The sequence below is a fragment of the Rana temporaria genome, chromosome 9, assembly GCF_905171775.1.
Source record: "Rana temporaria chromosome 9, aRanTem1.1, whole genome shotgun sequence".
In the NCBI taxonomy this organism is placed as follows: Eukaryota; Metazoa; Chordata; class Amphibia; order Anura; family Ranidae; genus Rana; species Rana temporaria.
This window is the reverse complement of record NC_053497.1, coordinates 86,472,808-86,500,467: the sequence shown is the minus strand read 5'-3', so window position 1 is coordinate 86,500,467 and position 27,660 is coordinate 86,472,808. Positions and strand designations below refer to the sequence as shown.

Sequence of the window (27,660 nt, the reverse complement as noted above, 5' to 3'; positions counted from 1 at the left end):
CATTCCAATTGATGGGTCACTTTAATAGGCGATCACAGCCACACAAGAATCAAAAACAGACTTTATGTAATTTATTTTTTATTTTAGCAGATTTCTGGGTTGCCCATGTAGTTTTCCTGTAAACATTTACCATTTGGTGAGGACCTAACACAGAGTCACAGACATAGCTACAGGGCAATATATACATCTAAGAGCAAAACACAAAGCCTACAACATACTCTGTTCGGACAAGCTACCAGCTGTACAATGAGAAATGAGCGTGCTTATTAACCGTTGCTACTCATCAATACAGTGCAGGAGCTGCTGAGTAGTTAACCCAACCACATTGTTAATCCTTTAGAGAACCGTGAGTTTAAGCCAGAGTAAAGTGCTTGTGGTCGTATCAGGTTCAGGCTTGCATTCCCCAGGATTGTGACCCAAGACATTCCCTCTCATGATCATTGCTTTATCCAGTGAAAGAAATTAGACGCTGCTCAGAGCATCAACACCAGGAAGGACTTTACCTGTAACAAGTTGAAAACACATTGATAAATATTCTGCAATGCAACAAAGTGCAGTTAGTATGCAATGGTTTGAGATACAGAGGGATCTAAAAGTAGTAAGACTGTTAGAAGATCAACACAACAGAAGGTGACATTTTAGACATGGGCAAACAAACACGCAGTCTGAACATAGTAGACATGTACAAATAGCCGAAGAGGTTAAAACTGTTCAAAGTCTGAAGAAGTTTTCTTCAAAACATCTCCTGGTGTTTATGCAAGTGATCTGGTTAATTTTTACACTACTCATGGGTGCCAAAAAAAAAAAAGCCATAACACACACACGAATAATTCTATTGCGTTCCATTTATAGTCAACTCTAAAGTTATGAGCTGTAAAAGCATTTAAAGCCTCACCCATTGAGAGTTTTGAAAAACACTTTTATGCCATTTTGCTGGCACACACAGCTTTGAGGCCCAACACATTTTGTATCCATGTACAAAGCAATTGGGGGATTAAGTTTGTGTTTTCTTTTGCCCACTGGGCCTTTCAGAGGTTTTGTGGGTTTTAAGTAAAGCAGGGGTGCCCAACCTTTTGAAGAGCGAGGGCCACATAAAGCGACTTGGTAACTGGTCGTGGGCCACAATAAGTGGAGCGGACGGCAGACAGAATCTGTGTCCGCTCTGTATATGCAGAGCAGACACAGACAACTCTACTCTGTGGGCCCTCCCATCTGATCCAACCTGATGGAAGGGGACAGATCCCATTCTGTTTTTTTGTGGATTGGAGGTGGGTGCAAATGGAGAAGAGTGTTTACATCTGCCGCTCCATAGAGATGAATGGAGGGTCTGCGTGGGTTGAACCGATCATGTGAAATGGACCTAAGGCTGCTTTCACACGGGTCGGCAACCTGCAATCTGGGCTTGCGAACCTTTGCTATCCCAAAGCAGGAGGTCGCGGGCCACATCAGAGGGCTCCGCAGGCCACATGTGGCCCCCGGGCTGCTGGTTGGGCACCCCTGAAGTAAAGAGATGCCAGTTGCAACATGTGAAACCATATGCCTTTAATGCTTACAGGAGAACTTAACCCAAGTATAAAAATTTAACAGCTTGCAGTTCTTGGATATGGTGGCGGAATATACTTTCCTCAAGTTGGGGGGGGAAGCCAACATTCATTAAGTGGTTTTATTACCCTGGTGATTGACTAGATGGCCTTTGTGCCTGAGAGTTGCTTCCACTACTGCCACTTTCTCAACCCAATCTCCCCTCTCTTTCTCTAGCTTTACTTCATTTTATATCAACTTGAATTAAAGCGGTAGCTTGTTTTATATACTATATGCTGCCGTTTAAAAGATTTGCTATTGTCCAGTGTTTGTTACGCCAACATTTCATATTCCTGATATGTATATCTGTTGCATCATGTGCCATCTCCAGGCCACTACAAAAAAGGAAACCTTTTAGTAGAGTACTAGGTCAATTAGTTACTGTATGGAGAGACAGTTGGCAGCCCAGGCTGAGTTGAGCTACAACAATCATGGTCCTCATCTCCATTACATATGGGGCAATCGTTTTATAGTTCTCAGAGTATTGCAAGGAAGAATGCTTGTTAGTGTTGAGATTTCAGCTCAATATACTGAAAGCTACAACAATGTAATATTTGGTAGGATCAACTGCAAATTGTGTACTTGCAAAAAAAAAAAAAAAATATATACCAATTAAAAATATATTAATGCAGCTACCACATCTAAGCAGTGATATGCTGAAATACAACTTTTGAGATTTTATCCAATTTCATGCAAATCATCCAGTAGCTTTTGGCAATTACCTTCAAGCAGTTCCAGGCTAGCGCCTCCTCCAGTACTGACATGGCTGACTTTGTCTTCAGTGTCCCACTTTGCACAGCAGGTTGCAGTATCTCCACCACCTGTGGACAGAGAAGATCAGACGATAACATTTGCAAAATGTCCCATGGTGAATTTCTAACCCAGGGCACTGTGCATGCTCCTCCACGGTCTACATAGGATTTCCTTTGTCCTCTCGTTTTAGTCTACCACCAATTGTCACACCGATAACTTGCTTTACTTCACCCCAAACTTACAAGAGAGTTTGGTTATATGGCCGTTGGGCACATTAGGTAATCCATAGCCTATTGGAGCGATTTGCCTTCACTTTTCTGGAAAACAACCCCACGCCGTTTGATCACTGTCAGTTACAGATGCTCCCATTGGCAACAACCATGAAGTTTTAGCTTTCCCATTATTTTGTATTGACAATCATCCCCCCCAAGCTAAATAGATGGTGAATCTCTCGTGGGCAAGTTGTTTTTACCCCATCCAAATCTAAAGAAAACATTTTAGCTAGAAAACACTTCTACTGCAAATTGCACATGTTTTGCTGCATTAACTGGAAACTGTCATGTGCAAGAATAATCCTAATCCTGTCTGGTTCACATCTATGCACAGTAGCTTAGTGTGAAAGGGAAACTATATACTACAGGTCTATTGACAGCTATGCATGCGAATTAGCAAGCATGCTGCAATAGAAGTGAAACCAGCCTGAAGGATCTTTACCTTCTGTTCACACTGCTGTGGCTTGAGACAAAAGTTGCATGACACGTCCAAAACACATTCATTTTAATGGGTACAGTCTTAAAAAGGGGTTGTAAAGGTTCATGTTTTCTCACCTTAATGCATCCTATACATTAAGGTGAAAACATTAAGATTACTGCCCCCCAGTTTTATACCTGAGCTCTGGAAAGTCCTGTGTCGAACGCGTTGTTCCTTTGCCCGGGCTTCTCATTGGATAGATGGATAGCAGCGCAGCCAACGGCTCGCGCTGCCGTCACCAAATCCAACGACTTGGGCGCTGGACGTCGAATGCAGGACTCAGGAGCGCACATGCAAGGTAACCCCCTTGGGAGAGGACATCCCAGGAAGGGATGGGGGGGTTCTGAGGCGGGAAGGAGCCGAGAGAGACCCCAGAAAAATAACGCCATTCGGGGCCACTGCAAAAACGAGCTGCACAGTGGAGGCAAGCATCACATGTATATACTTTACAACCTCTGCAGCTCAAAAAATCTCCTTCCATAGCACATTGTCCACCTAGCAAGCCGTGTTCACAGTACAGGAAAAAAAAAAAAAATGGCTTCCAGAAGACTGAGGATGTCCTTGACAAAGAACTGATCTGGCCTGTATGCGAGCGTCCTGCAATATATGATACAAGGGACCCTACTTCTAAAGGCAAAGCCAAAGCTGCAAAATGTCAAGTAGCAATGCAAGACTTTGGGGTAGCAGCAGTGTTAACTGAGCCTTAGACTGGCCATACACCTATAGTTTATCTGCAGATTTTCTATAGTCAGATGGAAAAAGTGGGCGATTCCTCCAACAGTTTAGCGTACATGCACTTTCTCCCCCATCTAACCATAGAAAATCTGCAGATAATCTATTAGGTGTATGGCCAGCTTAAGTCTCTAATCTTGGGGACATCCAACAGTTAACCACCTAAGGACCAAGCCTATTTATAACACCGGTTGCTAGAAAAATTACTTCAAACCCACAAACATTTTAGCTAAAATATAATATACAACAATACCTCGGATTGCGAGTAATGAGTATTTCACAATACAAGCTATTTTTACATGTTACTGGTTTTGAGCTAGCCATTTTCTTGCTGCAATTATTTCACTCCAAATCGCAGAAATACCTCACATGTGTGGTTTGAACAGTTTATATATGTGGGCGTGACTTATGTAGGCATCCACTTCTGTGTGCAACCTCGGGGCGCTTTAAACTTTTATTTTATACGGTCCCTTATAATAAAAAAAAAAAAAAAAAAAAAAAAAACACACACACTTTTTTTATTAGTTTGATACATTTTCGAACACCTTAAAAAAATTATGTAAAAATAAAATATAGAAACAGTCATCTCTTACCGATGATGGTGATGGTCCCCTTGCCTGTGACTTCCACCACCTTGTCCATTACAGCTTTAGTTCCTTTAGCAAACTTGTCCCACTCAAACACCCCAACTGGACCATTCCAAACGATCTGCTTGGCTCTTCCCACAGCTTCCACAAACAGCTTAATGCTTTCTGGCCCACAGTCAAGACCCTGCATAAGGAAATAGTATAAACGTTCAATACGAGAGGAAGTCCATTCTGCCATTGATCACTTTTCTGCATCATTACATGTAGTCTGGAGGGAGTAAAAAGGGAATATACATTTACTCTGGAAACATACAGCTTAAAAATAAAACAGATATAATTACATGTTGTGCCTCCCTTTGACATAAGGCCACACACTTTAAATTAGTGCTGTCAAGCGATTAAAATTTTTAATCGCGATTAATCGCATTAATGTCATAGTTAACTCACGATTAATCGCGCGATTAAGGAGGTTCACCCTTTAAAACATTTTTTTGTTTGTTTTATTTTTTTTTTTTTTTTTTTATAAAATTAAATTGTGTTTTTTTCATTTTTTTACATTTTTATCACTTTTATTGCTGTCACAAGGAATGTAAACATCCCTTGTGACAGCAATAGGTGGCGACAGGTACTCTTTATGGAGGGATCGGGGGTCTAAAAGACCTCCGAGCCCTCCTTTGCACTTCAAAGTATTCAGATCGCCGAAAACGGCGATTCTGAATACTGTGTACTTTTTTAAATCCGGCGCCATTGGCAGCCGAGAAACCCGGAAGTGACGTCATGACGCCGCTTCCGTGGTTTCAATGCGGAGACTGAATCAAAGCCGCTTACGGCTTAGTGTCAGTCTCCAACCTGGACACAGAAGGCGGTGGATCTAGGATCGGGTCTCCCGGTGGGACGGGAGGCCCGGTCAGAGCGGCGAAAGGCGGCGGGAGGGGGGGGGATGTCCCCTCCCGCATAACAACCGAGCGGCTTTTAGCCGCATCGGTTGTTATGTTTGGATAGCCGATCGGCCGCTCTAAACAACGGTACCGGGATGATGCCTGCGGCTGCAGGCATCATCCCGGTATAACCCCCCCGAACGCCGCCTCGTTAATCGCGCGATAAAAAAATTTACGGCGTTAACATGGGTTTGCGTTAACGCCGTTAATAGCGCGTTTAACTGACAGCACTACTTTAAATATAATTATATAAATATAATTATATAATATATAAATATAATTATATAATATATTTTTAAAATGAAATCTGCTGAAATTACTAACACTTGGGGGTGTCCTAAAGACTTGGGGAGGAAATCAAAATTATTGCTACAACTATTATGCAGCCTTTGTCATTTTCCACCATTCTGTGGATTTTTTAAATTAAAGCGTACAAACTGGGGCTGAATTGAGAGGACAGCGATAGATGCGCCAAGTGAACCAGGAATACTCATTCCCTGCATCCAACACTCACACACTTCCAGTGCCAGCAGGGAGAACTGGAGAGGAAAAAATTAAGTTAGGTTGACAGTATACTACTCCCCCAGACCTTTTTCACCGCACCATACAAAACCAAACCATTCTCCTGCACTTGGTCTATAGGTGTGTGTGGTGCAGTCAACCCTTTATAATGTATGGAAAGTCACTTGTCTTGCTGCCCTCCTCAGAACAATGGGTGTCCTTGAAGATGAAAGGAGGGGGCACCAACCTTGTGTATTACCAAAAATACAGTTTAATAAAAATATACAGCAATGATTAAACTCAGAAATGTGGTATACAGGCTTATAAAAGCAACAGCAATAAAGAGCAGTATCTCTAAAGTCTGCAAATGGAAATGTTGGGAGGACCAGGTGGGATTGCGGGGTGGCCTACACGTTTCGAGGGAGGATCCTCTTCCTCAGCCAAAGCAATGATTTATCGCTTTGGCTCTGAGGAAGAGGGTCCTTCCTCAAAATGCGCAAGCCACCCCGCAATACCGCATTGGTCCTCCCAACATTTCCAGTTGCAGACTTTAGAGATGCTGCTCGTTATTGCTGTAGCATTAATAAGCCTGTATACCATGTTTCTATGCGCGTTTAATCACTGCTGTATATTTTTATTAAAATGTATTTTTAGTAATGCTTAAGGCCGGTGTGCCCTCCCTTCTCTTATACATTTTACTGCACCCCCAGATCAGACAGGCTAGAGCCAGCCCTGATTTGAACCCTATGAACTAGTATGGGCCCCAAAAGACTATACAGGATTTATTAGCCAATGTTGAGAAAAGGGTGCTCTGTAATACTGTACCGTTTTCTAACTAGCATATTGAGGTTCTCTAAATCATAACTTTGTGTTTTTTGAATGGGAAGGTTGTGAAGGGTGATGAGCTACCCAATGTTGCCAAACCCAGAGGAATTTATCATGAGTGTCTTTGTCAGCGGTCAGTTTCTCATTTACCATAATGCCATTTACGCAGTTTTTTTTTATTTTTTTAAACATCTTCAAAACACCGAGCCGGCAACTTCCAGGCCCTTGCTATGATTAATTTAGTTGTAGCAAAAATGTGCGATGCCAATTGGCGTTCCGGGTGGAGCAGTTCCATTATTGGTTTCCACTGAAGGGCCTCAAAAAGGGTCCCTCTTTATGTTGGTGTGGAAAAGGTTGCGGAGGAGTGTATAGACCCTGACCCACAATCTGCACACCTCCACCAGATGTGTGCCATTGTACCCTCTTGAGAACACTCACAGAAACATAAGGAGGAATAGGATGGAATAAAATTAGCCAACTGGCTGGGGTGTAATACCATCTGTAAAACTTTAGACGAGGAAGTTTTTGGAGCATTTAGCCGTTTCCCCAAGCTCTGTCTCCCACTGAAGGTGGTAAGGACTCAATTGTGTTTTTTTGGAAAAAATTATGGCTGCATAGATTACAAAGTAGGATGAGAGTCATCTGTTTAAATTGGTTGGAGCTCCAGGACACCTTTTATACTGGTACTCACCATCCATCCAGCTGGGATTCCGCCAGCAATTGTGGCCTGCCCAGTATTGGCATTCTCATCAAACTTGTCAGCGGTCGTGAAGTCCACAGGCAGAGTAATCTTTACATTGTTTTTCTCAGCCTTAGCCATCAGGTCCTTTACGATCTTGGCTCCTTCATCATCATACAAGGAAGTACCAATCTATAAAAATAAAAAAATAAAAAAAATAAAAACATAGAACTCCTAGCAACAAAGCTGTATCTGTTACTTTTGGCTGATGTCCTCAGCATGATGCACAACATCATTCAACCCATTTAGCACAGACCATTCTGAACCTGGCCCTAGCTGGTCACTGCGCAGCGAAAGAAGCAGTACTGCATTAAGCTCCTCTCTGCACAGCGCATTCCTCTGCTATCATTATGAGCTTTGTTAGCACATGAACTGACTCCTTGTGCAGCTTCTTCCTCCCATACAGTTCTGCTGTGTAGCTAGACTGCAAATTGCCAATAGCAGGTCAAAATCAGGCAACACTATGCATTTAAAAAAAAACAACAAAAAAAAAAAACACCACACATTTGTATTGATGTAATGATTGCAGAGCTGCGATAAAAATTTGCCTTTATGTACCCAAGGTTCAACTAACATAGCAGTCAAAGGATAATTTCTTGCAGGAAAATGGCCTTGAATTTGTAGCCCTCAACCATTATAAACCGTTTCCATATATTGCTCAACCTTGATCTTTAAATCTAAAAGCTCCAACAAACGTTATTTGCCCCCTTTCAGCGACTACTCTGAAGTAACTACATGCCATTTAAAACTATAAAAATGTCTGACAAACAAAATAAGAAATCTAGTTGGAGAATTCGAGTTGCGATTCTAAAATCCCTGCAAATGTAAAGGGCCACACACTTATACAGAATGTCAGCACATACCTCCATGTTGTTGAGCACTTTCAAAAAGGTGAATGCCATTCCTCCACCAATGATCATTTCATTCACTTGGTCCAACATGTTATTGATCAGCTGGATCTTGTCCTTGACCTTGGCCCTGGAAATAAGAGACCAGCTTAGGATGCCCAGAGAGGACACGGGTTCTTTGGCACTACAGATTTACATAAACAATGCATCTGCTGTCTCATCAATGACCCCTGTATGGAGGATTACTCAAACACACAGGCCTAGGGATAATGTCTGTCATTCAAATAGTCACAGGCATCAAAAAAAAAAAAAAAAAAGCCAGCGGTTTCAAAAGTTAAAACCACAAATTAATGCAAGTTCTAGAATAAGCAAGAGGATATTGTAGCCTCTTTTTTGCAAGGATTTATACAAAAGTAAGATCACCTATCATTTAAAGCAGCTTAGCGTTTAACCCCCTGGAGATAGCTTATAATCTCTAGTGGGGAAAGAAAGTCTAGATGCACCCCTAACATTAGAAGAGATAGTCAAGGCAGTATCGGAATCTCCAAATGGGAAGACACATGATATTGACAGTTTACCGTCAGAAAAATAAAATACACGGCAATGTATTATTACCCGAGTTGCCGACGATGCTCAACCAGGCGTTAACACCCTTTGAGCTTCTAGAAGCTATGAAAGACTCAAATACCTAAACCAGATAAAAACCACACTCATTCATTTAAATGGGATGCCAATGGTAAACAGCACAACACACTGTATATGCATTGCACTCGACTAGTAAAATTCATGCAGTCTGCTTTGTAGCTTTATTTTGTTCTGGTAAGAATGCCTTGGGTGAAATTAAGTTTGTTCAAAACTCTGCCACATGATGATCCTGAGAAGAAAGTCCCAGCGGTGCCCAAGACTGGATATCTTACCATCTGTACACTATGAGAAATCTGCTGCCCTGAGCATGAAAGCATGGGAGATCAAGCGTTGGCAAGTTTGTGTGTCTAGGGTTCATTGTTGTTCAAGGTCAAGCGCACACAAACAGTTCAAAATTATCAGAACATTAACATACCATAAATAACTGTAGAATAAACACTGTCTTTCAGGATCTAAAAAGTTGTTTTTTCTAGCTGAACTCTCCCAGCTTAAATCAGCATTATACAGTTCAGCTGCAGTACACAGCATGAAAGTGAGGCAAGAGGTCAAAGTCTAGAGCCATCCGCAGAGACGCAGTCACTGGCTTAACACAATAGAGGCTGACACTGCATTAACATCAATGATCATTTACAGCTAATCGCTCTGCAGAAGTGAAGCCCATGTTATTTGAGGGATTGACAGGAAGCAAGCATTACACTATGGCTAGCTATCATAATAAACCCTATAAAATAGTATGGCCTGCAGTAAATCGTATAAATCAAAGCGATAATGAAACAGTTCTGCATTAAAACACTATTAAATCCAAAAGCAGAAATTATATTACAGCTTACCTATTCTCAGATGTGATGACAGCATTTGTTTTCTTCCATTTTCACCTGGTGATCCAGACAGTAAGTCTGCTTTTCAACAGATCAAGCCCTCTTGCAGTATTAGCTGAAGCCAACACTACCCACACAATACTCTGCAACGTCGCCTATGGGGATTTTTATGAAGCGAAGTTTGGCGCCATTCCACGAGCGTGTGCAATTTTGAAGGGTAACATGTTGGGTATCTATTTACTCGGCGTAGCTTCATCTTTCACATTTATGCAAAAGAATGAAGAAAAAATACTAAATTTGCTACATTTTATAACAGAAACAAAGAAAAATTCATTTTTTTTTTACAGAATTTAGTCTTTTTTCTCTTATAGCGCAAAAAATAAAAAACCCAACAGTGATTAAATACCACCAAAAGAAAGCTCTATTTGTGTGAAAAAAAGGACGAAAATTTCATTTGGGTACAATGTTGTATGACTGAGTAATTGTCATTCAAATTGTGAGAGCACCGAAAGCTGAAAATTGGTCTGGTTATTAAGTGGGTTTACGTGCCCAGTGGTCAAGTGGTTAACATCCAGTGTGCATGAGGCCTAATTGTTGGGTTGCAATAACATTTTTGGTTTGGTATTTAAAAAGGTTAAGTTCACCTTTCACAACATGTTACATGTCACACCCCAAATATGGCTGTAACGAATGCACTGGCCCTGGGGTGCTTCTCCATCCACTAACTGAAAAAAAACACACACACACACGCCTAGGTTCACATTGGAAAGATTTGAGAGATCATATCACATGAAAAGTCGCAGCCTATTGGAGGCAATGCCACCGTTACAATCAGTGCAACACCAATTTTGCAGTGTCGCACCGATTTGCAAAAGTAGTTCCTGCACTACTTTTGCCGATCTGAGGTGCGACTTTAACATCTGTACATTAAGCCACACAGATGTCTATCAAGTAGCACCTGAAATCGCACCAACTACTTTGAAATCACACTACTTAAAGTGAAAGTGAGATTTCAAAGTAGAAGCAGTGTGAACCAGGGCCAATACCTCTAAAAAAGGAACACAAGGTAAGGGTTAACAGGAGTTGACAAAGCAATACCTACCCTCCAAGAATAGCAAGGAAAGGTCTTTCTGGGTTTTCCAGTGCCTTTGCAAAATAATCAAGCTCTTTCTTCATTAAGAAACCAGCAGCTTTCTGGGGCAATTTAACACCGACCATAGAGCTGAAAAAAGGAGGCACAAAAATAAAATAATGAGTATGTAGAAGCTGCAATTACAACATTTGCAAACACAAAATGCTATCCCTATTTGATTAGGGTACAATAGTCTAGCCTGCAGTTACACTACTTAATTATATCAGTCTGACCACCCCCTTAAACTGCAAAAGGCAGCCAGACCACACATGGAAGTGCTTTGCTTTTGCCGATTTTGTGTTAGTAAAAGTTTGGTGAGAGCCGATTCGCGCTTTTCAGTCCGTTACAGCGTGACGAATATGCCATCTCCTTTACGAACGCTAGTTTTAGCAGAACAAGCGCTCCCGTCTCATAACTTGCTTCTGAGCATGCTCTGTTTTTTCATGTCTACACAAGTGAAAAACTTCTTTCGGGAAAAAAGAAAGCATGTTCTAAATTTTACTACTTTCACCCTGAGGCACTTTGCAGGTGCTATAGAGCTAAAAATAGCACCTGCAAAGCACCCTGAAAGAGCCTCTTCTCCACCGTGTGACACCCTTCGGGCTGTTGCGCTGGCAATTCCTGCTAGCCGGTGTATACACAGCACCCCTGCCCATTGAAAAATCAATGGGCAGCGCCGCTGCAGCAGCGCTTTGCTGGCGGTTTTAACTTTTTCAGCTGCTAGCAGGGGTTAAAAGCTCCCCGCTAGCGTCCAAATAGCACTGAAAAACGCCGCTAAAAATAGCAGCGCTTTACAGCCGACGGTGCAACGCCTCAGTGTGAAAGTAACCCAATGCTTACCTGAAGGACATCTGGAACTGGATGGACATGAATGTCTCAGCCGTCCAAGATCCTTGTTCCCGATAGGCTGAGACACAGCAGCGGCACCATCGTCTAGCTGCCTTTGACAGCAGCAGGAGCCAATCAGGGGACATGGCTCTGTATCTGAATGGACACATCTGTAACTCAGGAAGTAGAAATGGTGCTACCTTAATAAAATCATCATTAGTGAGAAAAATTAATAGCGATATTTAAATATGAATAACTTATCCAATGCGTGCTATAAAATAAAAAAAAGATTAGTAATGCAATCGTGCACAAGTGAATCCTATATATAAAAGTCCATATGTGGCTGTATTCTCTGTATCAAAGTGCTGAGTTTCAAAAAGTGCCTCGTGCAGCTCTGTTAGCGTGTTCCACACAGTGACCCCTCCAACTGTGCTCTTATGTGGCCCGCACTCACCAGATCCTCCACCCCCTCTTGGGGTGAAAAGCTTTCACAGTGTATGCCCCTGTGCGGCACTCTGGCTTTTCACCCCAAGAGGGGGTGGAGGATCTGGTGAGTGCGGGCCACATAAGAGGCACAGTTGGAGGGGGTCACTGTGTGGAATACGCCAACAGAGCTGCACTTGGCACAAGGCACCTTTTGAAATTCAGCTTTTTGAAACCCAGCACTTTGATACAGAGATTACAGCCACATATGGACTTTTATATATAGTATTCACTTGTGCACTATTGCATTACTAATTATCGTTTTTTTTTTTTTATTATTTTATAGCACGCATTGGATAAGTTATTCATATTTAAATAGCACTATTACATTTTTCTCACCAATTACGATTTTATTAAGGTAGTGCCATTTTTACTGATTCATTACTCCAGCTTAAATGCCACCATAGCAACCTGCTTGCCGTGGGGGCATGGCCAGGATCACAGAAGAGGTACCCGGGAAGAGAAGGATCTGGGCTGCTCTGTAATCCACTGCAAAAAAGCCAAAATATATATATATATATATATATATATATATATATATATATATATATATATATATATATATATATATATATATATATATATATATATATATATATATATATATATATATATATAGCTATAAATTGATTTGCATTTTAATGAGTGAAGTATTTGATCCCTTTGCAAAACATGTACGCGCTTGGTGGCAAAACCCTTGTTGGCAATCACCGAGGTCAGACTTTTCTTGTAGTTTGCACACATCTGAAGAGGGATTTTGTCTCACTTCTCTTTGCAGATCCTCGCCAAGTCATTAAGGTTCTGAGGCAGATGTTTGGTACATCAAACCATCAGGTCCCTCCACCTATTTTCTATGGAATGAAGGTCTGGAGACTGGCTAGGCCACTCCAGAACCTTAATGTGCTTCATGTACCACTCTGTTGCCTTGGCCATGTGCTTTGGGTCATTGTCATGCTGAAATACTAATCCACAACCCATTTTTAAATGCCCTGGCTGAGGGAAAGGGGTTCTCACCCAAGATGTGCAGGGTACACGGCCCTTTGATGCAGAGACATTGGCCTGTCCCCTTTACAGACTAACACCCCCAAAAGCATAAGGCAGCATTCCCCCATCTCCAGACACGAGTTGAGGCCAAAGAGCTTGATTTTGGTCTAATCTGGCAACACTTTCACTCAGTTCTCCTCTGAAGAATTCTAATGTTCATTAGCAAACTTTAGATGGGCCTGTACATGTGCTTTGAGCAGGGGGATCTCGCGGGTGCTGCAGGATTTCAGCCCTTCATGGTGTAGGGTGTTGCCAATTGTTTTCTGGTGACTATGGTCCCAGCTGCCTTGAGATCGACAAGATTCTCCAGTTTAGATCTGGGTTGATTCCTCACCGTTCTCATGATCATTGAAACTCCACAAGGCGAGATCTTGCATGGAGCCCCAGACTGAGTGACAATTCTTTTGCGTTTCTTCTATTTGCAAATAATTTCACCAACTGCTTTCAACCTCTCACCAAGCTGCTTGGCGATGGTCTTGTAGCCCATTCCAGCCTTGTGTAGGTCTACAATCCGACATCCTTGGACAGCTCTTTGGTCTTGGCCATGGTGAAGAGATTGGAATCGGATTGCTTCTGTGGACGGGGGTCTTTTACACAGGGAAAAAAGCCGCGATTAGGAGCCCACTTCAAAAAGTGAGTGCTCCTAATCTCAGCTTGTTACCCGGATAGAAGACACCTGGGAGCAAGAAATATTGCCGATTGATAAGGGATCAAATAATTCATTAAAATGCAAAATCAGTTTATGACCTTTGAAATGTGTTTTTCCTGGATATTTTTGTTATTCTGTCTCACGGTTAAAAAAAAAACCTACCATTAAAATTATATAAACTGATCATTTGTCAGTGAGCAAATGTACAAGATCAGCAGGGAATCAAATAACCTTTTATGTACAGTAAAGGGTAAAGTTTAGCCATTTGGGCATAAAGATTAGCCAACTTGGGGCTTGAGGTGACAACTAAAAGCAAAATGAGTATTGTCCATGTTTTTTGTCTTAACATTCTGCTAAAAAGCTTTGTGCATTAGAGCTACTTGTACTAATGCGGTGCTCAAAGCTGGCAAAAAAAAAAAAAAGTTAGTATCAACATTCATTTTAAACAACTGAATGCAAAGACATGTTTTAAATGTGGAGACAGACTAGTTAATAGATATAAAAAAGACTGGGCTGAGAATTCCCTCATATCAAAGAATTGTAAAGCATATGGCATTAATTGTTTTGAAGTCTGAGAACAACTGCATCTATTCTGGGATGGGTTCCTGGGAATTACTGCCCCTCTCTGGTGGTTACTCTAGATAAAGAATTGTTGCTGAAAACACTGTTCTCATTTCAGTTGAAGGAATGCAAGTGCAGTAAAGAGATCCATCTCGTGCAAAATCGTATTACCTGTGAGCTCTATGTGCTGTTCCAAAAGCATCATTGATGTAGACATCACCAAGTTTAGACAGAGAGGCACGGAAAGCTTCCACCTTGGTAGCATCTGCCTTGGTCTAAAATAGATGCACAAGATAGAAATAAAAGAAAGAATAAATAAAAGAAAAAAAAAAAAAAGTAATAAAAATTGTATTACACAAAAACCCACGTCCCACACAATGGGTAAATGCATTGCCCACGCAGGCATACACCTGGGAGAGGGCTTTGCAGGCAGTCTCATTGAGGTCAATTGGAATGCAGCAGTTGCACATACACAGCTGCTCTTAATACAACATCCATGTGGGTGCTGGTGTATGGCCCCAGATGCAGACATGTGCCTTTAGGGCCATGCACCCACATGGCTGTGATATCGAGTCCATACAGCAACTGTGTCCCAACTGACATGAATGGGACTGCCTGCACAGGTGTACAGACAACAGTGCAGATCTTCCATAAGACAACAATGTTAAATTCAGGTATCATTAGTTCAGTCTTGTAGATTGTATGCATGTTAAAACAAGTCTTGGAACTGTGACCGGGTCCATTTACAGTAAACTGATATTTTTATAACGCTCATTTAACAGATAGAAAAGATTACATCAAAAAACAGAGATCACTAGCAGATCAGGATAACATTGGAGTAATGCGATCCTTCAGGTTTCCACATGCTGGTAGGTTAATTGGCTCTGGCCTAACTTTGCCCTAGTATGTGTGTATGTAGGCTTTTGAAATATTAGAATGCAAGCTCCTTGAGGGCAGGGACTGAAGCAAACATACACTCACCAGACACTATTCGGTACACCTGTTCAATTGCTTGGTAACACAAATTGCTGAATCAGCCAATTACATAGCAGCAACTCAATGCATTTAGGCATCTAGATGTGGTGAAGACTACTTGCTGACGTTCAATCCAAGCATCAGACTTTGGTAGTGGCATGATTGCTGGTACCAGACAGGCTGGTCTGAGTATTTCAAAATCTGCTGATCTACTGGGACACACAGCCTGGTCTCATAAGTCTATCACAGCTGTGATATTCAGATGGTAGGGTCAGATGGTAGGGTCAGAATTTGGCATAAACATGGATTCATCTTGCCTTGTATCAATCTAGGCTGGTGGTGTAATGGATCAATTCTTGGCACACTGTGTGCCCTTAGTACCAATTGAGCATTGTTTAATCACCACAGCCTACCAGAATATTGTTGCTGACCATGTCTATCCCTTTAGGACTACAGTTTTACCCATCTTCTGAGGGCTACTTCCAGCAGGATAATGTACCAGGTTACAAAGCTCAAATCCTAAACTAGTTTCTTCAACATGACAAATTAATGCCCAGTACTTCAATGGCCTCCACAGTCACCAGATCTCAATCCAATAGAGCACCTTTGGGATGTGGTGGAACAGGAAACTCGCATCATGGATGTTCAGCTGACAGATCTGCAGCATCTGAGTGATGCCATCATGTCAATATAAACCAAAAACCTGAGGAATATTTCCAATACCCAGTGGCCGCTGAGTGTACAATATGTAAAAACTGCATAAATTGTCAGAGCTATATAAAAAAAAAAAAAAAAAAAAAAAAAAAGCTGAAATATGCATTATATAACACACACTGCAGCTGTAGTTTTTTCCCCCCACGTACATTGCCTTTCTTCAATCCCAGATTTGTCTATTCCCAAATGATGAATAAAGGTCATGTTTCTGGCTGTCAATCTTGCTCATGGGCCTTGTAGTGCCGCAACAGCTGGAGGTCTGCCAATTGCATATCCCTGCACTAAACTGACCTCTTCAGGAGCATTTCTGGAACTTCTCATATTCACAAGTCACCCTTTGACAGTTCAAATAGCAGCTCTCCCATTTCAGTCACTAAAGGTCACCCAATTATAGGACAGGGTTTCTCTAGCTGTACAGTAGTTTGAAAACTCAAGGACAGTATATTGAACCAGGTCGGGGAGACTAAAAATAACAGGCATCCAAATGACTCCTGACATTTTACTGAAGGTCAAATGTTCCACAGACAGCATCAGGCTGTACCCGGGGCACCTGTGCTGAATTTACAACAAGATAAAAAGCTTTTGGATCAACATTTGTGGCCAGTCTCAGTCTGACCGAAAATAAAGTGGGGTACATACACACTAAGAAAAATCTGGCAAATAGTCATCCGATTTTACACAGCAAAATTGGAACAGATGAAAAAATTAAAAGAAAATGCTTACGAATATTCTTGTAAGACAAAAGCATTTTGTCATCGTTTCTGATCATGCGCAGTCATTCGGATTTCTCTTGTACGAAAACTTTACACATTAAAAACAATAATTGTTTGTTCCGTTTCTCGTACGAGAATTTTTTGGGGAATTTGTACCTTCAGGAATTTTCGTAATACAATTTGGAATTGGCTGTCGAAAGTGGTGTACACACTATCCGAAAATCCTAACAAATTCTTTGGACGATAGAGATAGATCTATCAAAGTTTGAGTTTTGATATACATTTTAAAGCTGGCTATGCATGGAGCAAATTTTGGCCACTTCCAGGATGAACTACGAGCCTTGGATGGGAAAAAAAAAAAAAAAAAAAAAAAAAAAAAAATTTCATAGGAGTGGACATTTGTCACCATTTGGTCAGTAATCTGTTGCAGGTATTGTTTGGGTAATCTGGCTGTCAGAATACAATGGCTAGCAAGGGAGATTCTGCCAAGCCATTTGGCATAGCTAGCGGGAAAAAAAAATCCCAGAGCAACAGACTCAGAATAAGGATGTCAGAAGTCCTGATCTGCATGCTTATCCTGGGTTAGTGACTACAAATTTAATGGAAACCACCATATGACGCCGCCGCTGACTAACAAAAAAAAAAAAAAAAGTCCAACCTTGTTCCCAGCTGCATCTTTGCCTTTACCCTCCTCTTCTACATGGAATCGCAGGTTCTCCAGGAGAAAGACAGTCCCAGTGGCTGGAGCAGCACATGATGCCTCCACTTCTGGTCCCACACAGTCCTTCAGAAACACTACATCCCTGCACACAAGATGAAAACACACAATATAAAAAAGGTGCCAACATAGTAAGTCACAAATACCTTCAGAATTGGAGTTTGTCACCCTTTTCTTTTTGGTTAAAATTATTTTACAGATTCTCCCCCCCCCCCCCCCCACCAAAAAAAAAAAATAGGGTCCACAGGGCAGATGGAGCACATCAAAACATTAACAGGTATAAGAGAAATCAAATATTATACCACCAGTTATTTCCAACACAAAAAGTGGGCAGGGGTTCTCAGAAAGCACACCACAATCCCACTAAGGGGGGGGGGACAGACATTAGAATCCGTACTTTGCAACCATCTGCAGGCATGGGCTGTGGAGTATACATAATGTGCAACCACATGTGGAAGCAACACAACTAAATGAAAAGTCAAATCAATTCCCCCTCAAGTCCCAAGCCTGCATAAGGCAACGTTACAGACGAATAAACAAATTGTGCATTGAGATGCCGCCCCCCCCCCCCCTTCTGGGGTCACCCTTTTCTTTAAACAAACATTATGCACCCAGTGCACAAAGGTGTGCTCATTTAAACACTACATTGTCAAGTGGTCCCTATACATTCATCGGAAGTAAGGCTGTGTGTATTCCAGCCAATTCACTTTAACTGCAGATGGCTTAAAAAAAAAAAAAAAAAAAAAAAAAAACACGCAGGGCTAAATAGCTTCAAGGAGGGAGACAGACTTTCACGTAGTCATGCAAGAAGCAAGTGTGCCCTTCAGCACAAATGCCATCCAATCAGTACTGGATTATCAGATTGGGTTGGACTTTGCCATTTAACACTTCCTAGAAAGCCAATTTGTATGTGAATAAACTCAAGACAAAAATGGGGTACACTCAGTGTGGCATTCCAATTATAAAACTAAAGCCTGGAGAATGTTAGGATCGGATACTGATTTACCATGTAACAAAAAGCTTACACATGGGGCCAATTTACAGCTATAGGTTGCTGTAACAAATGTTTTACCACACTAGGCTGTAGCTGTTGCTGCAAATACACAGAAGTGCATTACAACATACATGCCGTGCTACCTCCCCAAAAATGGGTCATGTGTATTTTGTTTGTCTGCTGGGGTGTGTTGGCAACCCATTCATACCAAATAAGCTGCCTTACCACAATGCAGGTTCTTGGCACTCCACAAATATATACAACACCACATAGGAAAAAATAAATATACCTTTTTAGAAGAGTTTTAAGTTCCACGGCAACTGGAGCCAGCGAATACTTCTCAGGCATGGGAACACCATCCGGCCGCCCCAAGTGGCTCATTAAAACGACAGATTTGGCACCTTTGTCCAGGCAATGCTGGATACTGGGAACAGCAGCTTTAATCCTACAGACAGACCACAGAGCAACATTAGAAAGTAGCAGACAGAATTCATTTTAGCAATGCACAAATATTTAATGTGTTTGTTTATAGAATCAGGAATCCAAACTGAACTACAATGCAGAAAACCAGAAACCGATACCTTTGAGCTCATACAAAATGAATGGGCTCAAACCACACTGCAAAGAATAGCATGCAATTTGGTGAAATTCCTGTCCAAATCGCATGCGGTTTCCTGCACCACTCCTGTGTGAACCCACGCTTGTCATAGCGATTTCAGCCTGGGTTCACAAAGGAACAGTGCAGGAAACCGCTTGCATTGCACTCCTGTTCAAATTGCATGCGATTCTTTGCAGTGCGATTTAAGGTCATCAATTTTGTATGGGCTCAAATTGCACCACAAAAGGTACGCCATAGGTGGGTACTTGTGAAAGAATTAGTAACTATACTCACACGATGCCCAAGTTAAAGGACCCATACCAACCATTACAATATTAGTTCACCATAGAGTACCACATGGAAAAGATTACCATTTACCAAAGTGAACAAGTCAAAGTGGGAGTAAATTTCTCCTCCTGGCTTAAACTAGAAGGAATGTTCTGGCTAGACTTGCCTTTAGCCGGGGGTTAACACTATTGCACACAGACATCACATGTGATGTGCAGTGCCAATCACGTGCAATGCAAACTTAGCCACACAGGTGTGTACATAAATTAGGCAATTCTTTTAGCAACCTACCTTTGGTTGTTTGTAATCTGGTTATTTTTCATAGGGACATTAAAGTCAACCCTAGGGGGAGAAAAAAAAATGCATTATTAATATTTTTACATTAGGTCAACAAGTTTATATTGCTCCAAATTTTGTATAACGCCCATTAACAAATATAAAAAAATAGTAGTAGTTCTAGTAGCACTGTTAAATACACAAAATATTGCTAAATCAAAATAATTAGCATGATTGGGCATGGAGGGGTATTTTTTTTTTTTTATAGAAACGACAGCCGCCTTCTGGCGACAAGTCATTTTGAATAAAACCCTACATTAGTCAAGCTTCCTCTGCTGTACAAATGCAACCAAGGTTACAACATGAATTATTTACACACCAACAGTTAAATACTGCGGTCATATTGAATAGGTGGAGCCACAATTTTAAAGGACTGATCCAACGCAACTGCCAGTGAGCTGTTGCCTGCAATCCCTGTTTACACTAGTGTGACAAACAATAACTCATAATGACGACATGAAGGAAGTTGGAAATTTTTGCAAAACAAATCACATGTACACAAGTATTCACAGCCTTTGCTCAATACTGTACTTTGTTGGAGCACCTATGGCACCAATTAAAGCTGGCCGCAAATCTTTTTTGGGTACAATGCTACAAGCTTCGCACACCTATTTTTGGGCAGCGTCTCCCATTCTTTATTTCAGGACCTCTCAAGCTCCATCAGGTTGGATGGGGAGCGTCGGTGCACAGACATTTTTCAGATCTTTCCAGAGATGTCCAATCAGGTTCAAGTCTGGGCCACTCAAGGACATTGACAGAGTTGTCCCGTAGCCACTTTGTTATCTTGGCTGTATTCTTAGGCCGCGTACAGACGAGCAAACATGTACGATGAAACCGTACATGTCTGCCCGGGGATTTCTGTATGATGGCTGTACTCACCATCATACAGAAATCCGCGCGTAAACAATATGCGGGGCGTGGTCGCCCCGCGGGCGGCCCTGCCAGTTCAATGCTTCCACGCATGCGTCCAAGTCATTCGACGCATGCGAGGGATGGCGGGCGCTCGGACATGTACGGTAGGTCTGTACAGACGACCGAACATGTCCGAGCGGACAGGATTCCAGCGGGCTGTTTCTAAACAAGTTTGGAAATATTTGCCCGCTGGAAAAAGGCCCGGCGGGCAAATGTACGCTGGAATCCTGTCCGCGGACTAGTTTCAGCAGACATGTTCGGTCGTGTGTACGGGGCCTTAGTGTCACTGTCCTGTTGGAAGATGAACCGTCACACCAGTCTGAGGTCCAGAGTGTTCTGGAGTAAGCCTTCATCAATGATGTCTCTAAATTGCTCCATTCATCTTTCCCTCAATCCTGACTGGTCTCCCAGTTCCTGCCGCTGAAAAACATCCCTACAGCATTAGGTTGCCACCACCATGCTTCACTGTAGGGATGGTATTGGCTAGGTGGTGAGCGGTGTCTGGTTTCCTCCAGACATGATGCTTGCCATTCAGGTCAAAGAGTTCAATCTTTGTTTCATCAGACCAGGGAATTTTGTTTATGGTCAGAGTCCTTCAGGTGCCTTTTGGCAAACTTCAGGTGGGCTGTCATGTGCCTTTTACTGAGGAGTGGCTTCTGTCTGTTCACTCTACCATACAGGCCTGATTGGTGGAGTGCTGCAGAGATGGTTGTTCTGGAAGGTTCTCCCTCTCCACAGAGAAATGCTGGAGCTCTGTCAGAGTGACCATCGGGTTCTTGGTCACCTCCCTGACTAATGCCCTTCTCCCCCAATCAATTTGGCCAGGCAGCCTGCTCTAGAAAGAGTCCTGGTAGTTCCAAACGTCTTGTTTATGGATAATGCGCATTGAGATCTGAAATGTTTCTGTACCCTTCTCCAGATATGTGCCTCGATACAAACCTGTCTTGGGAGGTCTACAGACAATTCCTTGGACTTCATGGCTTGTGCTCTGTAATGCACTGGTAACTGTGGAACCACATACATGCATAATGCTGGCCATACACTATACGAAAATTCGGCCGAAAATCGGTCGTAAAGAAAGATCTTTCGTTTTTCGGCCAGTTAATGGGCACAAAATCGAAAATCGTTTGGACGTTTTTGAGCCGAAAAAACGAAGGACAAGTTTGGAAATTTTCTGCCGAACGAACGATAAATCGGAAGGTTAATGTGTTTCCCGTCCGAACTTTCTGCACTAAGTATATGTAAAAAAAAACGAACCATTTTTTTTTTTTATGTCCACTGAACGATTTATCGCCCATTACATGATGGCACTATCGTTTGCACTCACGAAAGAACTTTTGTTTTTCTAAAGTTCTGTCGGACGATTTTTCGTGGAGTGTATGGCCAGCATATCACACACACACACACACACACACACACACACACACACACACACACACACACACACCAAGTTCAATCAACCGAATTTACCACAGGTTGACTCCAAACAAGTTGTAGAAAGACCTAAAGGTTGATCAGTGGAAACAGGATGCACCCAAGCTTAATTTTGAGTGTCATGGCAATGGCTGAACCCTTCTGTACATGCGATTTTTTTTTTAGTATTTTTAATAAATTTGAAACAATGTCAAACGTCTTTCATGTTATTATGGAGTGTGGTTTGTAGAATTTTAAGGAAAATAATGAATTGAATGCATTTTGGAATAAGGCTGCAATAACAAAAAAGTGGAAAAGTAAAAGCGAAATTCCAGACACTTGACAATAGAGGTCTGCCACATCCAGAGAGGGCCAACAGAAAAAAAAACAAAAAAACAAACGTTAGTAGTGGTAGTGAACCCTGTTTGAGAACGTGTACCTATTGGTCGGATTACAATAAAGCTTCCTTGTAGGTACAATGAATATCTCCTAAATCGGCAAAAAAACAATTATGTCATCCATGCATGCACAGCAACGCTCGGCATTCAAAACACACACACACACACACACACACACACACACACACGTGTGGCATGAAATGCCGAGCACTGTGGCATGATCGTGACCCACACACAGGACAGGCATCACAGCCCAGCCATTCATACAGCAGGAGGCCACAAACCCGGAAGGAAAACCAGGCGAAGATGGAAGCCCCAGCAGCGTTGACAGCATGCCACTGGAGGGCTTTGCGTTTGAAAGGGTTTGTCATAATGTAGCATTATGTGGTGCATACTAGCACATTACAACATAAACTTGTAGAAGCCCAGGATTTTTTTTATGATTTTTTGCCGATACACTACCGCTTTAAGCTCAGTTGCGCAAACACAAGAATGACTTCTATTTGTGTATTTGGCACTGTGACCAAGCTCTTAGAACGGAAGTCATTCTCCTGGCAGAAATACAGTAAATGCAAGTAGAGGCATGCACAGGGTTAGAAGTTAAAAAAAATATTCCCCCCCCCCCCCGCTATGTTATCAGGCCTAGCATGCCAGAGGTTCTCACAGGCCAGGCAGCGCCCCTTGTGAAATTACCTGCAGAGAATGGCCTATACAGCAACGCATTGTGTATACGCAGATAAAATAAAATCTACGATTCTGCTTGGCTTATATTTTCCTTCACAGCAGATTGGTCAAAGATCAGCAATGACCTAGATTGGTTTACTGCCACAGGATAAACTAGGACCGATCAAGTCAACATGGAAGGTAAGCAATTCCTATAGTAAACTATTCCATAATTATCATCGTCATTTCAAAAATAAAATTGTAAATAAGAAAAATACAACTCAAATGCCAGAAAAAAAAAAAATGATATTGAACATTTCCTTACAGTGTCTGGGTCACACCCAATACCGCAGGCATGATAATTCTCATTGCTCCGTCACCAGACGCCCCACCCAGAGCGTGTATCCAACAAAATGGGACATGTCCCAAAACCCTGCAGGCACCAGACGTGCTCATTCAGAATTTATATGTACAAGGTCATCCCTAATCTGGAAACTGCTACAACCATCAGGATCAGACAAAAAGCCCTAGTCACACTTTTGGTGCAGCTAAAATCATGAAGAGCTGCACAAAACGTATATGAAGAGATCTGTCCCATTCCAGTCAGTGGTATTATCTCTGCTTAGGCTGTCTGAAGTTTGTGTCCTTGGCTAGAATCACACAGACAAACCAAAAACACAAGTTTTGCACAGAACCACAAGTGCACAGTCTTAAAAAAAAAAAAAAAAAAAATCACTGAAAAAATATAAAAAGCTGCAGCAGAGCACAAGTTAGGCCAGCCAGCCATCCTGCCCACACCTCCTCCCGCCGTCCCCCACATGCTATTTTAGCCATCAGGAAGATGCCAGGCCGAATTATCTTGGCCTTCCTGACATGCATCTGCTGAATATAACCGGCAAGTGAGGCTGAGGAGGACAAGCAATGGCCAGGTCACCTCACAAGCAGCACACAGTGCAGATTTCAGTGTCATAACTGGAAACCGTCGGGTGCGATTAAATGCAGGTTTACATCAGACTACAAATCTATAAAAGTCATCATAGAAGACATAATCTGCAGATAAATGTGCTCGGTTCCATTTCAGAGAGGACAGAGAAAGCACCCAGTATCAGTAGGCCCGATGCAGACATGGCCTCCACCACATCTAGATGACTCATCTCTATGCGGCCTTCATGTATGATGAATTCACTGCTCTGTTCTCCGGAGGATACCGTTACATCGACACACACGCACCTCCAAGGTGACCTTCATGTCAGGAAGCATCACAGCCTCAGCTACAAGGAGAGTAAACATCCTTCCTCCATAGTTTTATGTATACAGGCCAAGGCTGTTTTATTGGTTATATGCACTGCGCTGGCACAGACATTGCTGACTGAAAATATATTTCTATGCACGCTGCTGGAAAAAATAGAAAATGTATAGGGAGATTGAGCTACATATATCCCTCTTTTTACTGAATCTGTGCTTTTTGTAATCACTTTATTAAAAAAAAAAAAATATCATGCAGACACCATTACAGATCTTTGTATGGAAGGACTAGTTCTCCAGAAGTCCTACTGATCCAAAGGCTTTAAAGTGGAATTCCACCCAAAAAAAATGGAACTTCCACTTTATGGAACCCTTCCCACTCCGGTGTCACATTTGGCACCTTTCAAGGGGGAGGTGGGTGCAGATACCCAAGACAGTTGTTTGCACCACCCACTTCCGGGAATAGACTCCCGTGGCAGTCACACCACTTCCGCCAAATACCCCCCCCCCCCACGCCGTCTCCTGGGAGACTCACTGGTCCAAAAGGAGAGAGCGGGGACCAGTGAGGGCACACCGCACTACTCGCACATGCGCAGTAGGGAACCGGGCAGTGAAGCTGCAACCCTTCACTTCCCAATTCCCTCACCGAGGATGACGGCGGGGGAAGCTGAGAGATTGCTCGGCCTCGTGGGCGTACTGGACAGGCAAGTGTCCATTTTTTTTTTTTTAAAGTCAGCAGCTGCAGTATTTGTAGCTACTGGATTTTAAAAAATAAATAAAAAATTTCGGGTGGACCTCTGCTTTAATACCTGAAGACATTTAATCCCGGAAAAGTCCGCAGGTCAGGTCTTCTGCCTGTACTTGCTCCATATGCTTCTTCAAAGAACTGAAGCCAGACAATCAGCATTTAAAGGGGTTGTAAAGGTAAAAAAAAATCCTAAATAGCTTCCTTTACCTTAGGGCAGTCCTCCTTCACTTACCTCATCCTTAGATTTTGCTTTTAAATGTCCTCATTTCTTCTGAGGAATCCTCCCTTCCTGTTCTGTCTAACGCCACACAGTAAGGCTAAGCTTTCTCCCTGGTGTGGTGTCGTGCTCGCCTCTGTCCTTTGAGGGATGAGGGGGCGAGCAGGAGAGTAAGGACACTCTACATTGCAGATAGAGAAAGGAGCTGTGTGTTAGAGGGCGTCCTGACTCTCCTGCTCGCCCCCTCAAGGGAGGGGTTGCGAGCACGACACTCCACACCAGGGAGAAAGCCTTGCATTACGGTGCAGAGTTACAGACAGAAGAACAGGAAGTGAGGATTTCTCAGAAGAAATAAGGTCAATTAAAAGCAAAATCTAAGGATGAGGTAAGCGAAGGAGGACTGCACTAAGGTAAAGGAAGCTATTTAGGAAACAATTTATTTTTACTTTTACAACCCCTAGACTGCATTCACACCAGGGAGTTCCCAGCAAATCATAGGATGCTTCGCAATTAAGAATATTCGTTTAATTTTTAATTCAGCCCACTGGCTGAATAGGAAAAAAAAATAGGAGAGGGAAACTCCACATGTATGGTCAGCTTTAGTAAGATTCTTCTGCGTGACACTTCCAGAGATGCCGGATGCCCGTGCCACCCACCATGTTCCATCCTCTACATTATTGCAGAGTTCAGTGGTGATGTGTAGGACATCAGAGGATGGAACCACAATGGAGGACACCGCCATCCATCACTCCCAGAAGTGTCAGCTGCTGAAGTGTCAGAGACTGCAGTGCTGGAATGGACAGGCAGGCATCAATGTTCTTCTATAGCAGAAGGCTTTCCAGCTCTAACAGCCTGCATGTCTCCCAGTACAGGCTCCCTTTAAATACCATAACCTGTAATGAGCATTACGCAAAACACCCCCAACATCAGACATGTGTGATGCATGTGGATTCTGTCCTATTCAGTCAATAGAGCTCTTTATTTATAATCCCCCATCCAGTCCCCAAGGTCACCTTATAACACTTGTGCCAGAATTGGTTTTATGCCTCTGTATCCATTCCAACGCTCTGGATAAAGATTTCATGATACATTGGGACAGATTTACTGGAACACTCAGAATCTGGGGCAGCCGTGTATGGTGGCCAATCAGCTTCTAACTTCAGCTTTTTCTATAAAACCTGAAAGTGGATCAGTTTCTATGCAGAGCTGCGCCAGATTTTGCACTCCAGTTTTAGTAAATTAACCCCAATGTAGCCGAGGCTGTGGGGTGAAGAGGTAATTGGAAGCATTGTGACACCTGAAAGACACAACTATCATTTACTTGTTTGGGTGGGTTTTTTTTTTTCTAGGAAAAGTCTAAATATATTTAACCCATTACGTGAGAGATAGATAGATACACACACATGCAGCAGTCACACCCACATAGAATGGATAGCAGATGTAAGACATGTACCTCCCCTTCCCATACAATCACCACTGTAACCATACCCCCCCCCCTTCCCATACAATCACCACTGTAACCATACCCCCCCCCCCCTTCCCATACAATCACCACTGTAACCATACCCCCCCCCCTTCCCATACAATCACCACTGCAACCATACCCCCCCCTTCCCATACAATCACCACTGCAACCATACCCCCCCCCCTTCCCATACAATCACCACTGCAACCATACCCCCCCCCCTTCCCATACAATCACCACTGCAACCATACCCCCCCCCCCTTCCCATACAATCACCACTGCAACCATACCCCCCCCCCTTCCCATACAATCACCACTGCAACCATACCCCCCTCCCTTCCCATACAATCACCACTGCAACCATACCCCCCTCCCTTCTCATACAATCACCACTGCAACCATACCCCCCTCCCTTCCCATACAATCACCACTGCAACCATACCCCCCCCCCCCTTCCCATACAATCACCACTGCAACCATACCCCCCCCTACAGTCACCACTAGAATAAAATCCATAGGCGTATCAGAGTAAACCCCCCACGACATACAAGGCTCCATGCTGTCATCTGATGTATGGAGGACATGTCCCGATCACCCCCCCCCCCCCCACTCTGATCGGGCAGCGCTATGACTGATCAGCCCCCGGATTATGAAGCCAGGCTCCCGCACACAGATCCGTGTCTCCCGCTCTCACCTCATCACCACCCTCTTCCCATTCACGTCCACCTTGTCCAGGGTCAGCTTGTTAGACAGAGACATGTTTGCAGCAGATCCTCTTCACTCACAAATGGCAACAGGACAGCCTCAGTACAGGTCACCTTAACACGGCAGAGGCTCCGTCTCTAAACG

The 27,660-nt window shown here is 42.7% G+C and overlaps 1 protein-coding gene across 1 annotated transcript; it reads right to left on the bottom strand.

Moving 5' to 3' along the window:
• Nucleotides 1-66: 66 nt before the first annotated feature.
• Nucleotides 67-27,660, bottom strand: LOC120913705 (phosphoglycerate kinase). The gene is made up of 11 exons (XM_040323862.1): nucleotides 27,506-27,660; nucleotides 19,706-19,756; nucleotides 18,818-18,973; nucleotides 17,475-17,619; nucleotides 14,586-14,689; nucleotides 10,820-10,939; nucleotides 8,270-8,384; nucleotides 7,359-7,538; nucleotides 4,410-4,587; nucleotides 2,304-2,402; nucleotides 67-503 (listed from the first exon to the last, which is right to left on the bottom strand). Exons 1-11 carry the CDS (start codon nucleotides 27,568-27,570, stop codon nucleotides 463-465), a joined length of 1,254 nt encoding a protein of 417 aa, XP_040179796.1. The 5' UTR covers nucleotides 27,571-27,660; the 3' UTR covers nucleotides 67-462.

Bases quoted from the DNA above. Each gene is read 5' to 3' on its own strand.
- LOC120913705 (XM_040323862.1), bottom strand. From the start codon at position 27,570: ATGTCTCTGTCTAACAAGCTGACCCTGGACAAGGTGGACGTGAATGGG. The intron at 17,620-18,817 runs GTATATTTATTT...TCTTGTGTGCAG, and splicing joins CTTAAAACTCTTCTAAAAAG to GGATGTAGTGTTTCTGAAGG. The intron at 7,539-8,269 runs GTATGTGCTGAC...TTATTTTTATAG, and splicing joins AAGTGCTCAACAACATGGAG to ATTGGTACTTCCTTGTATGA.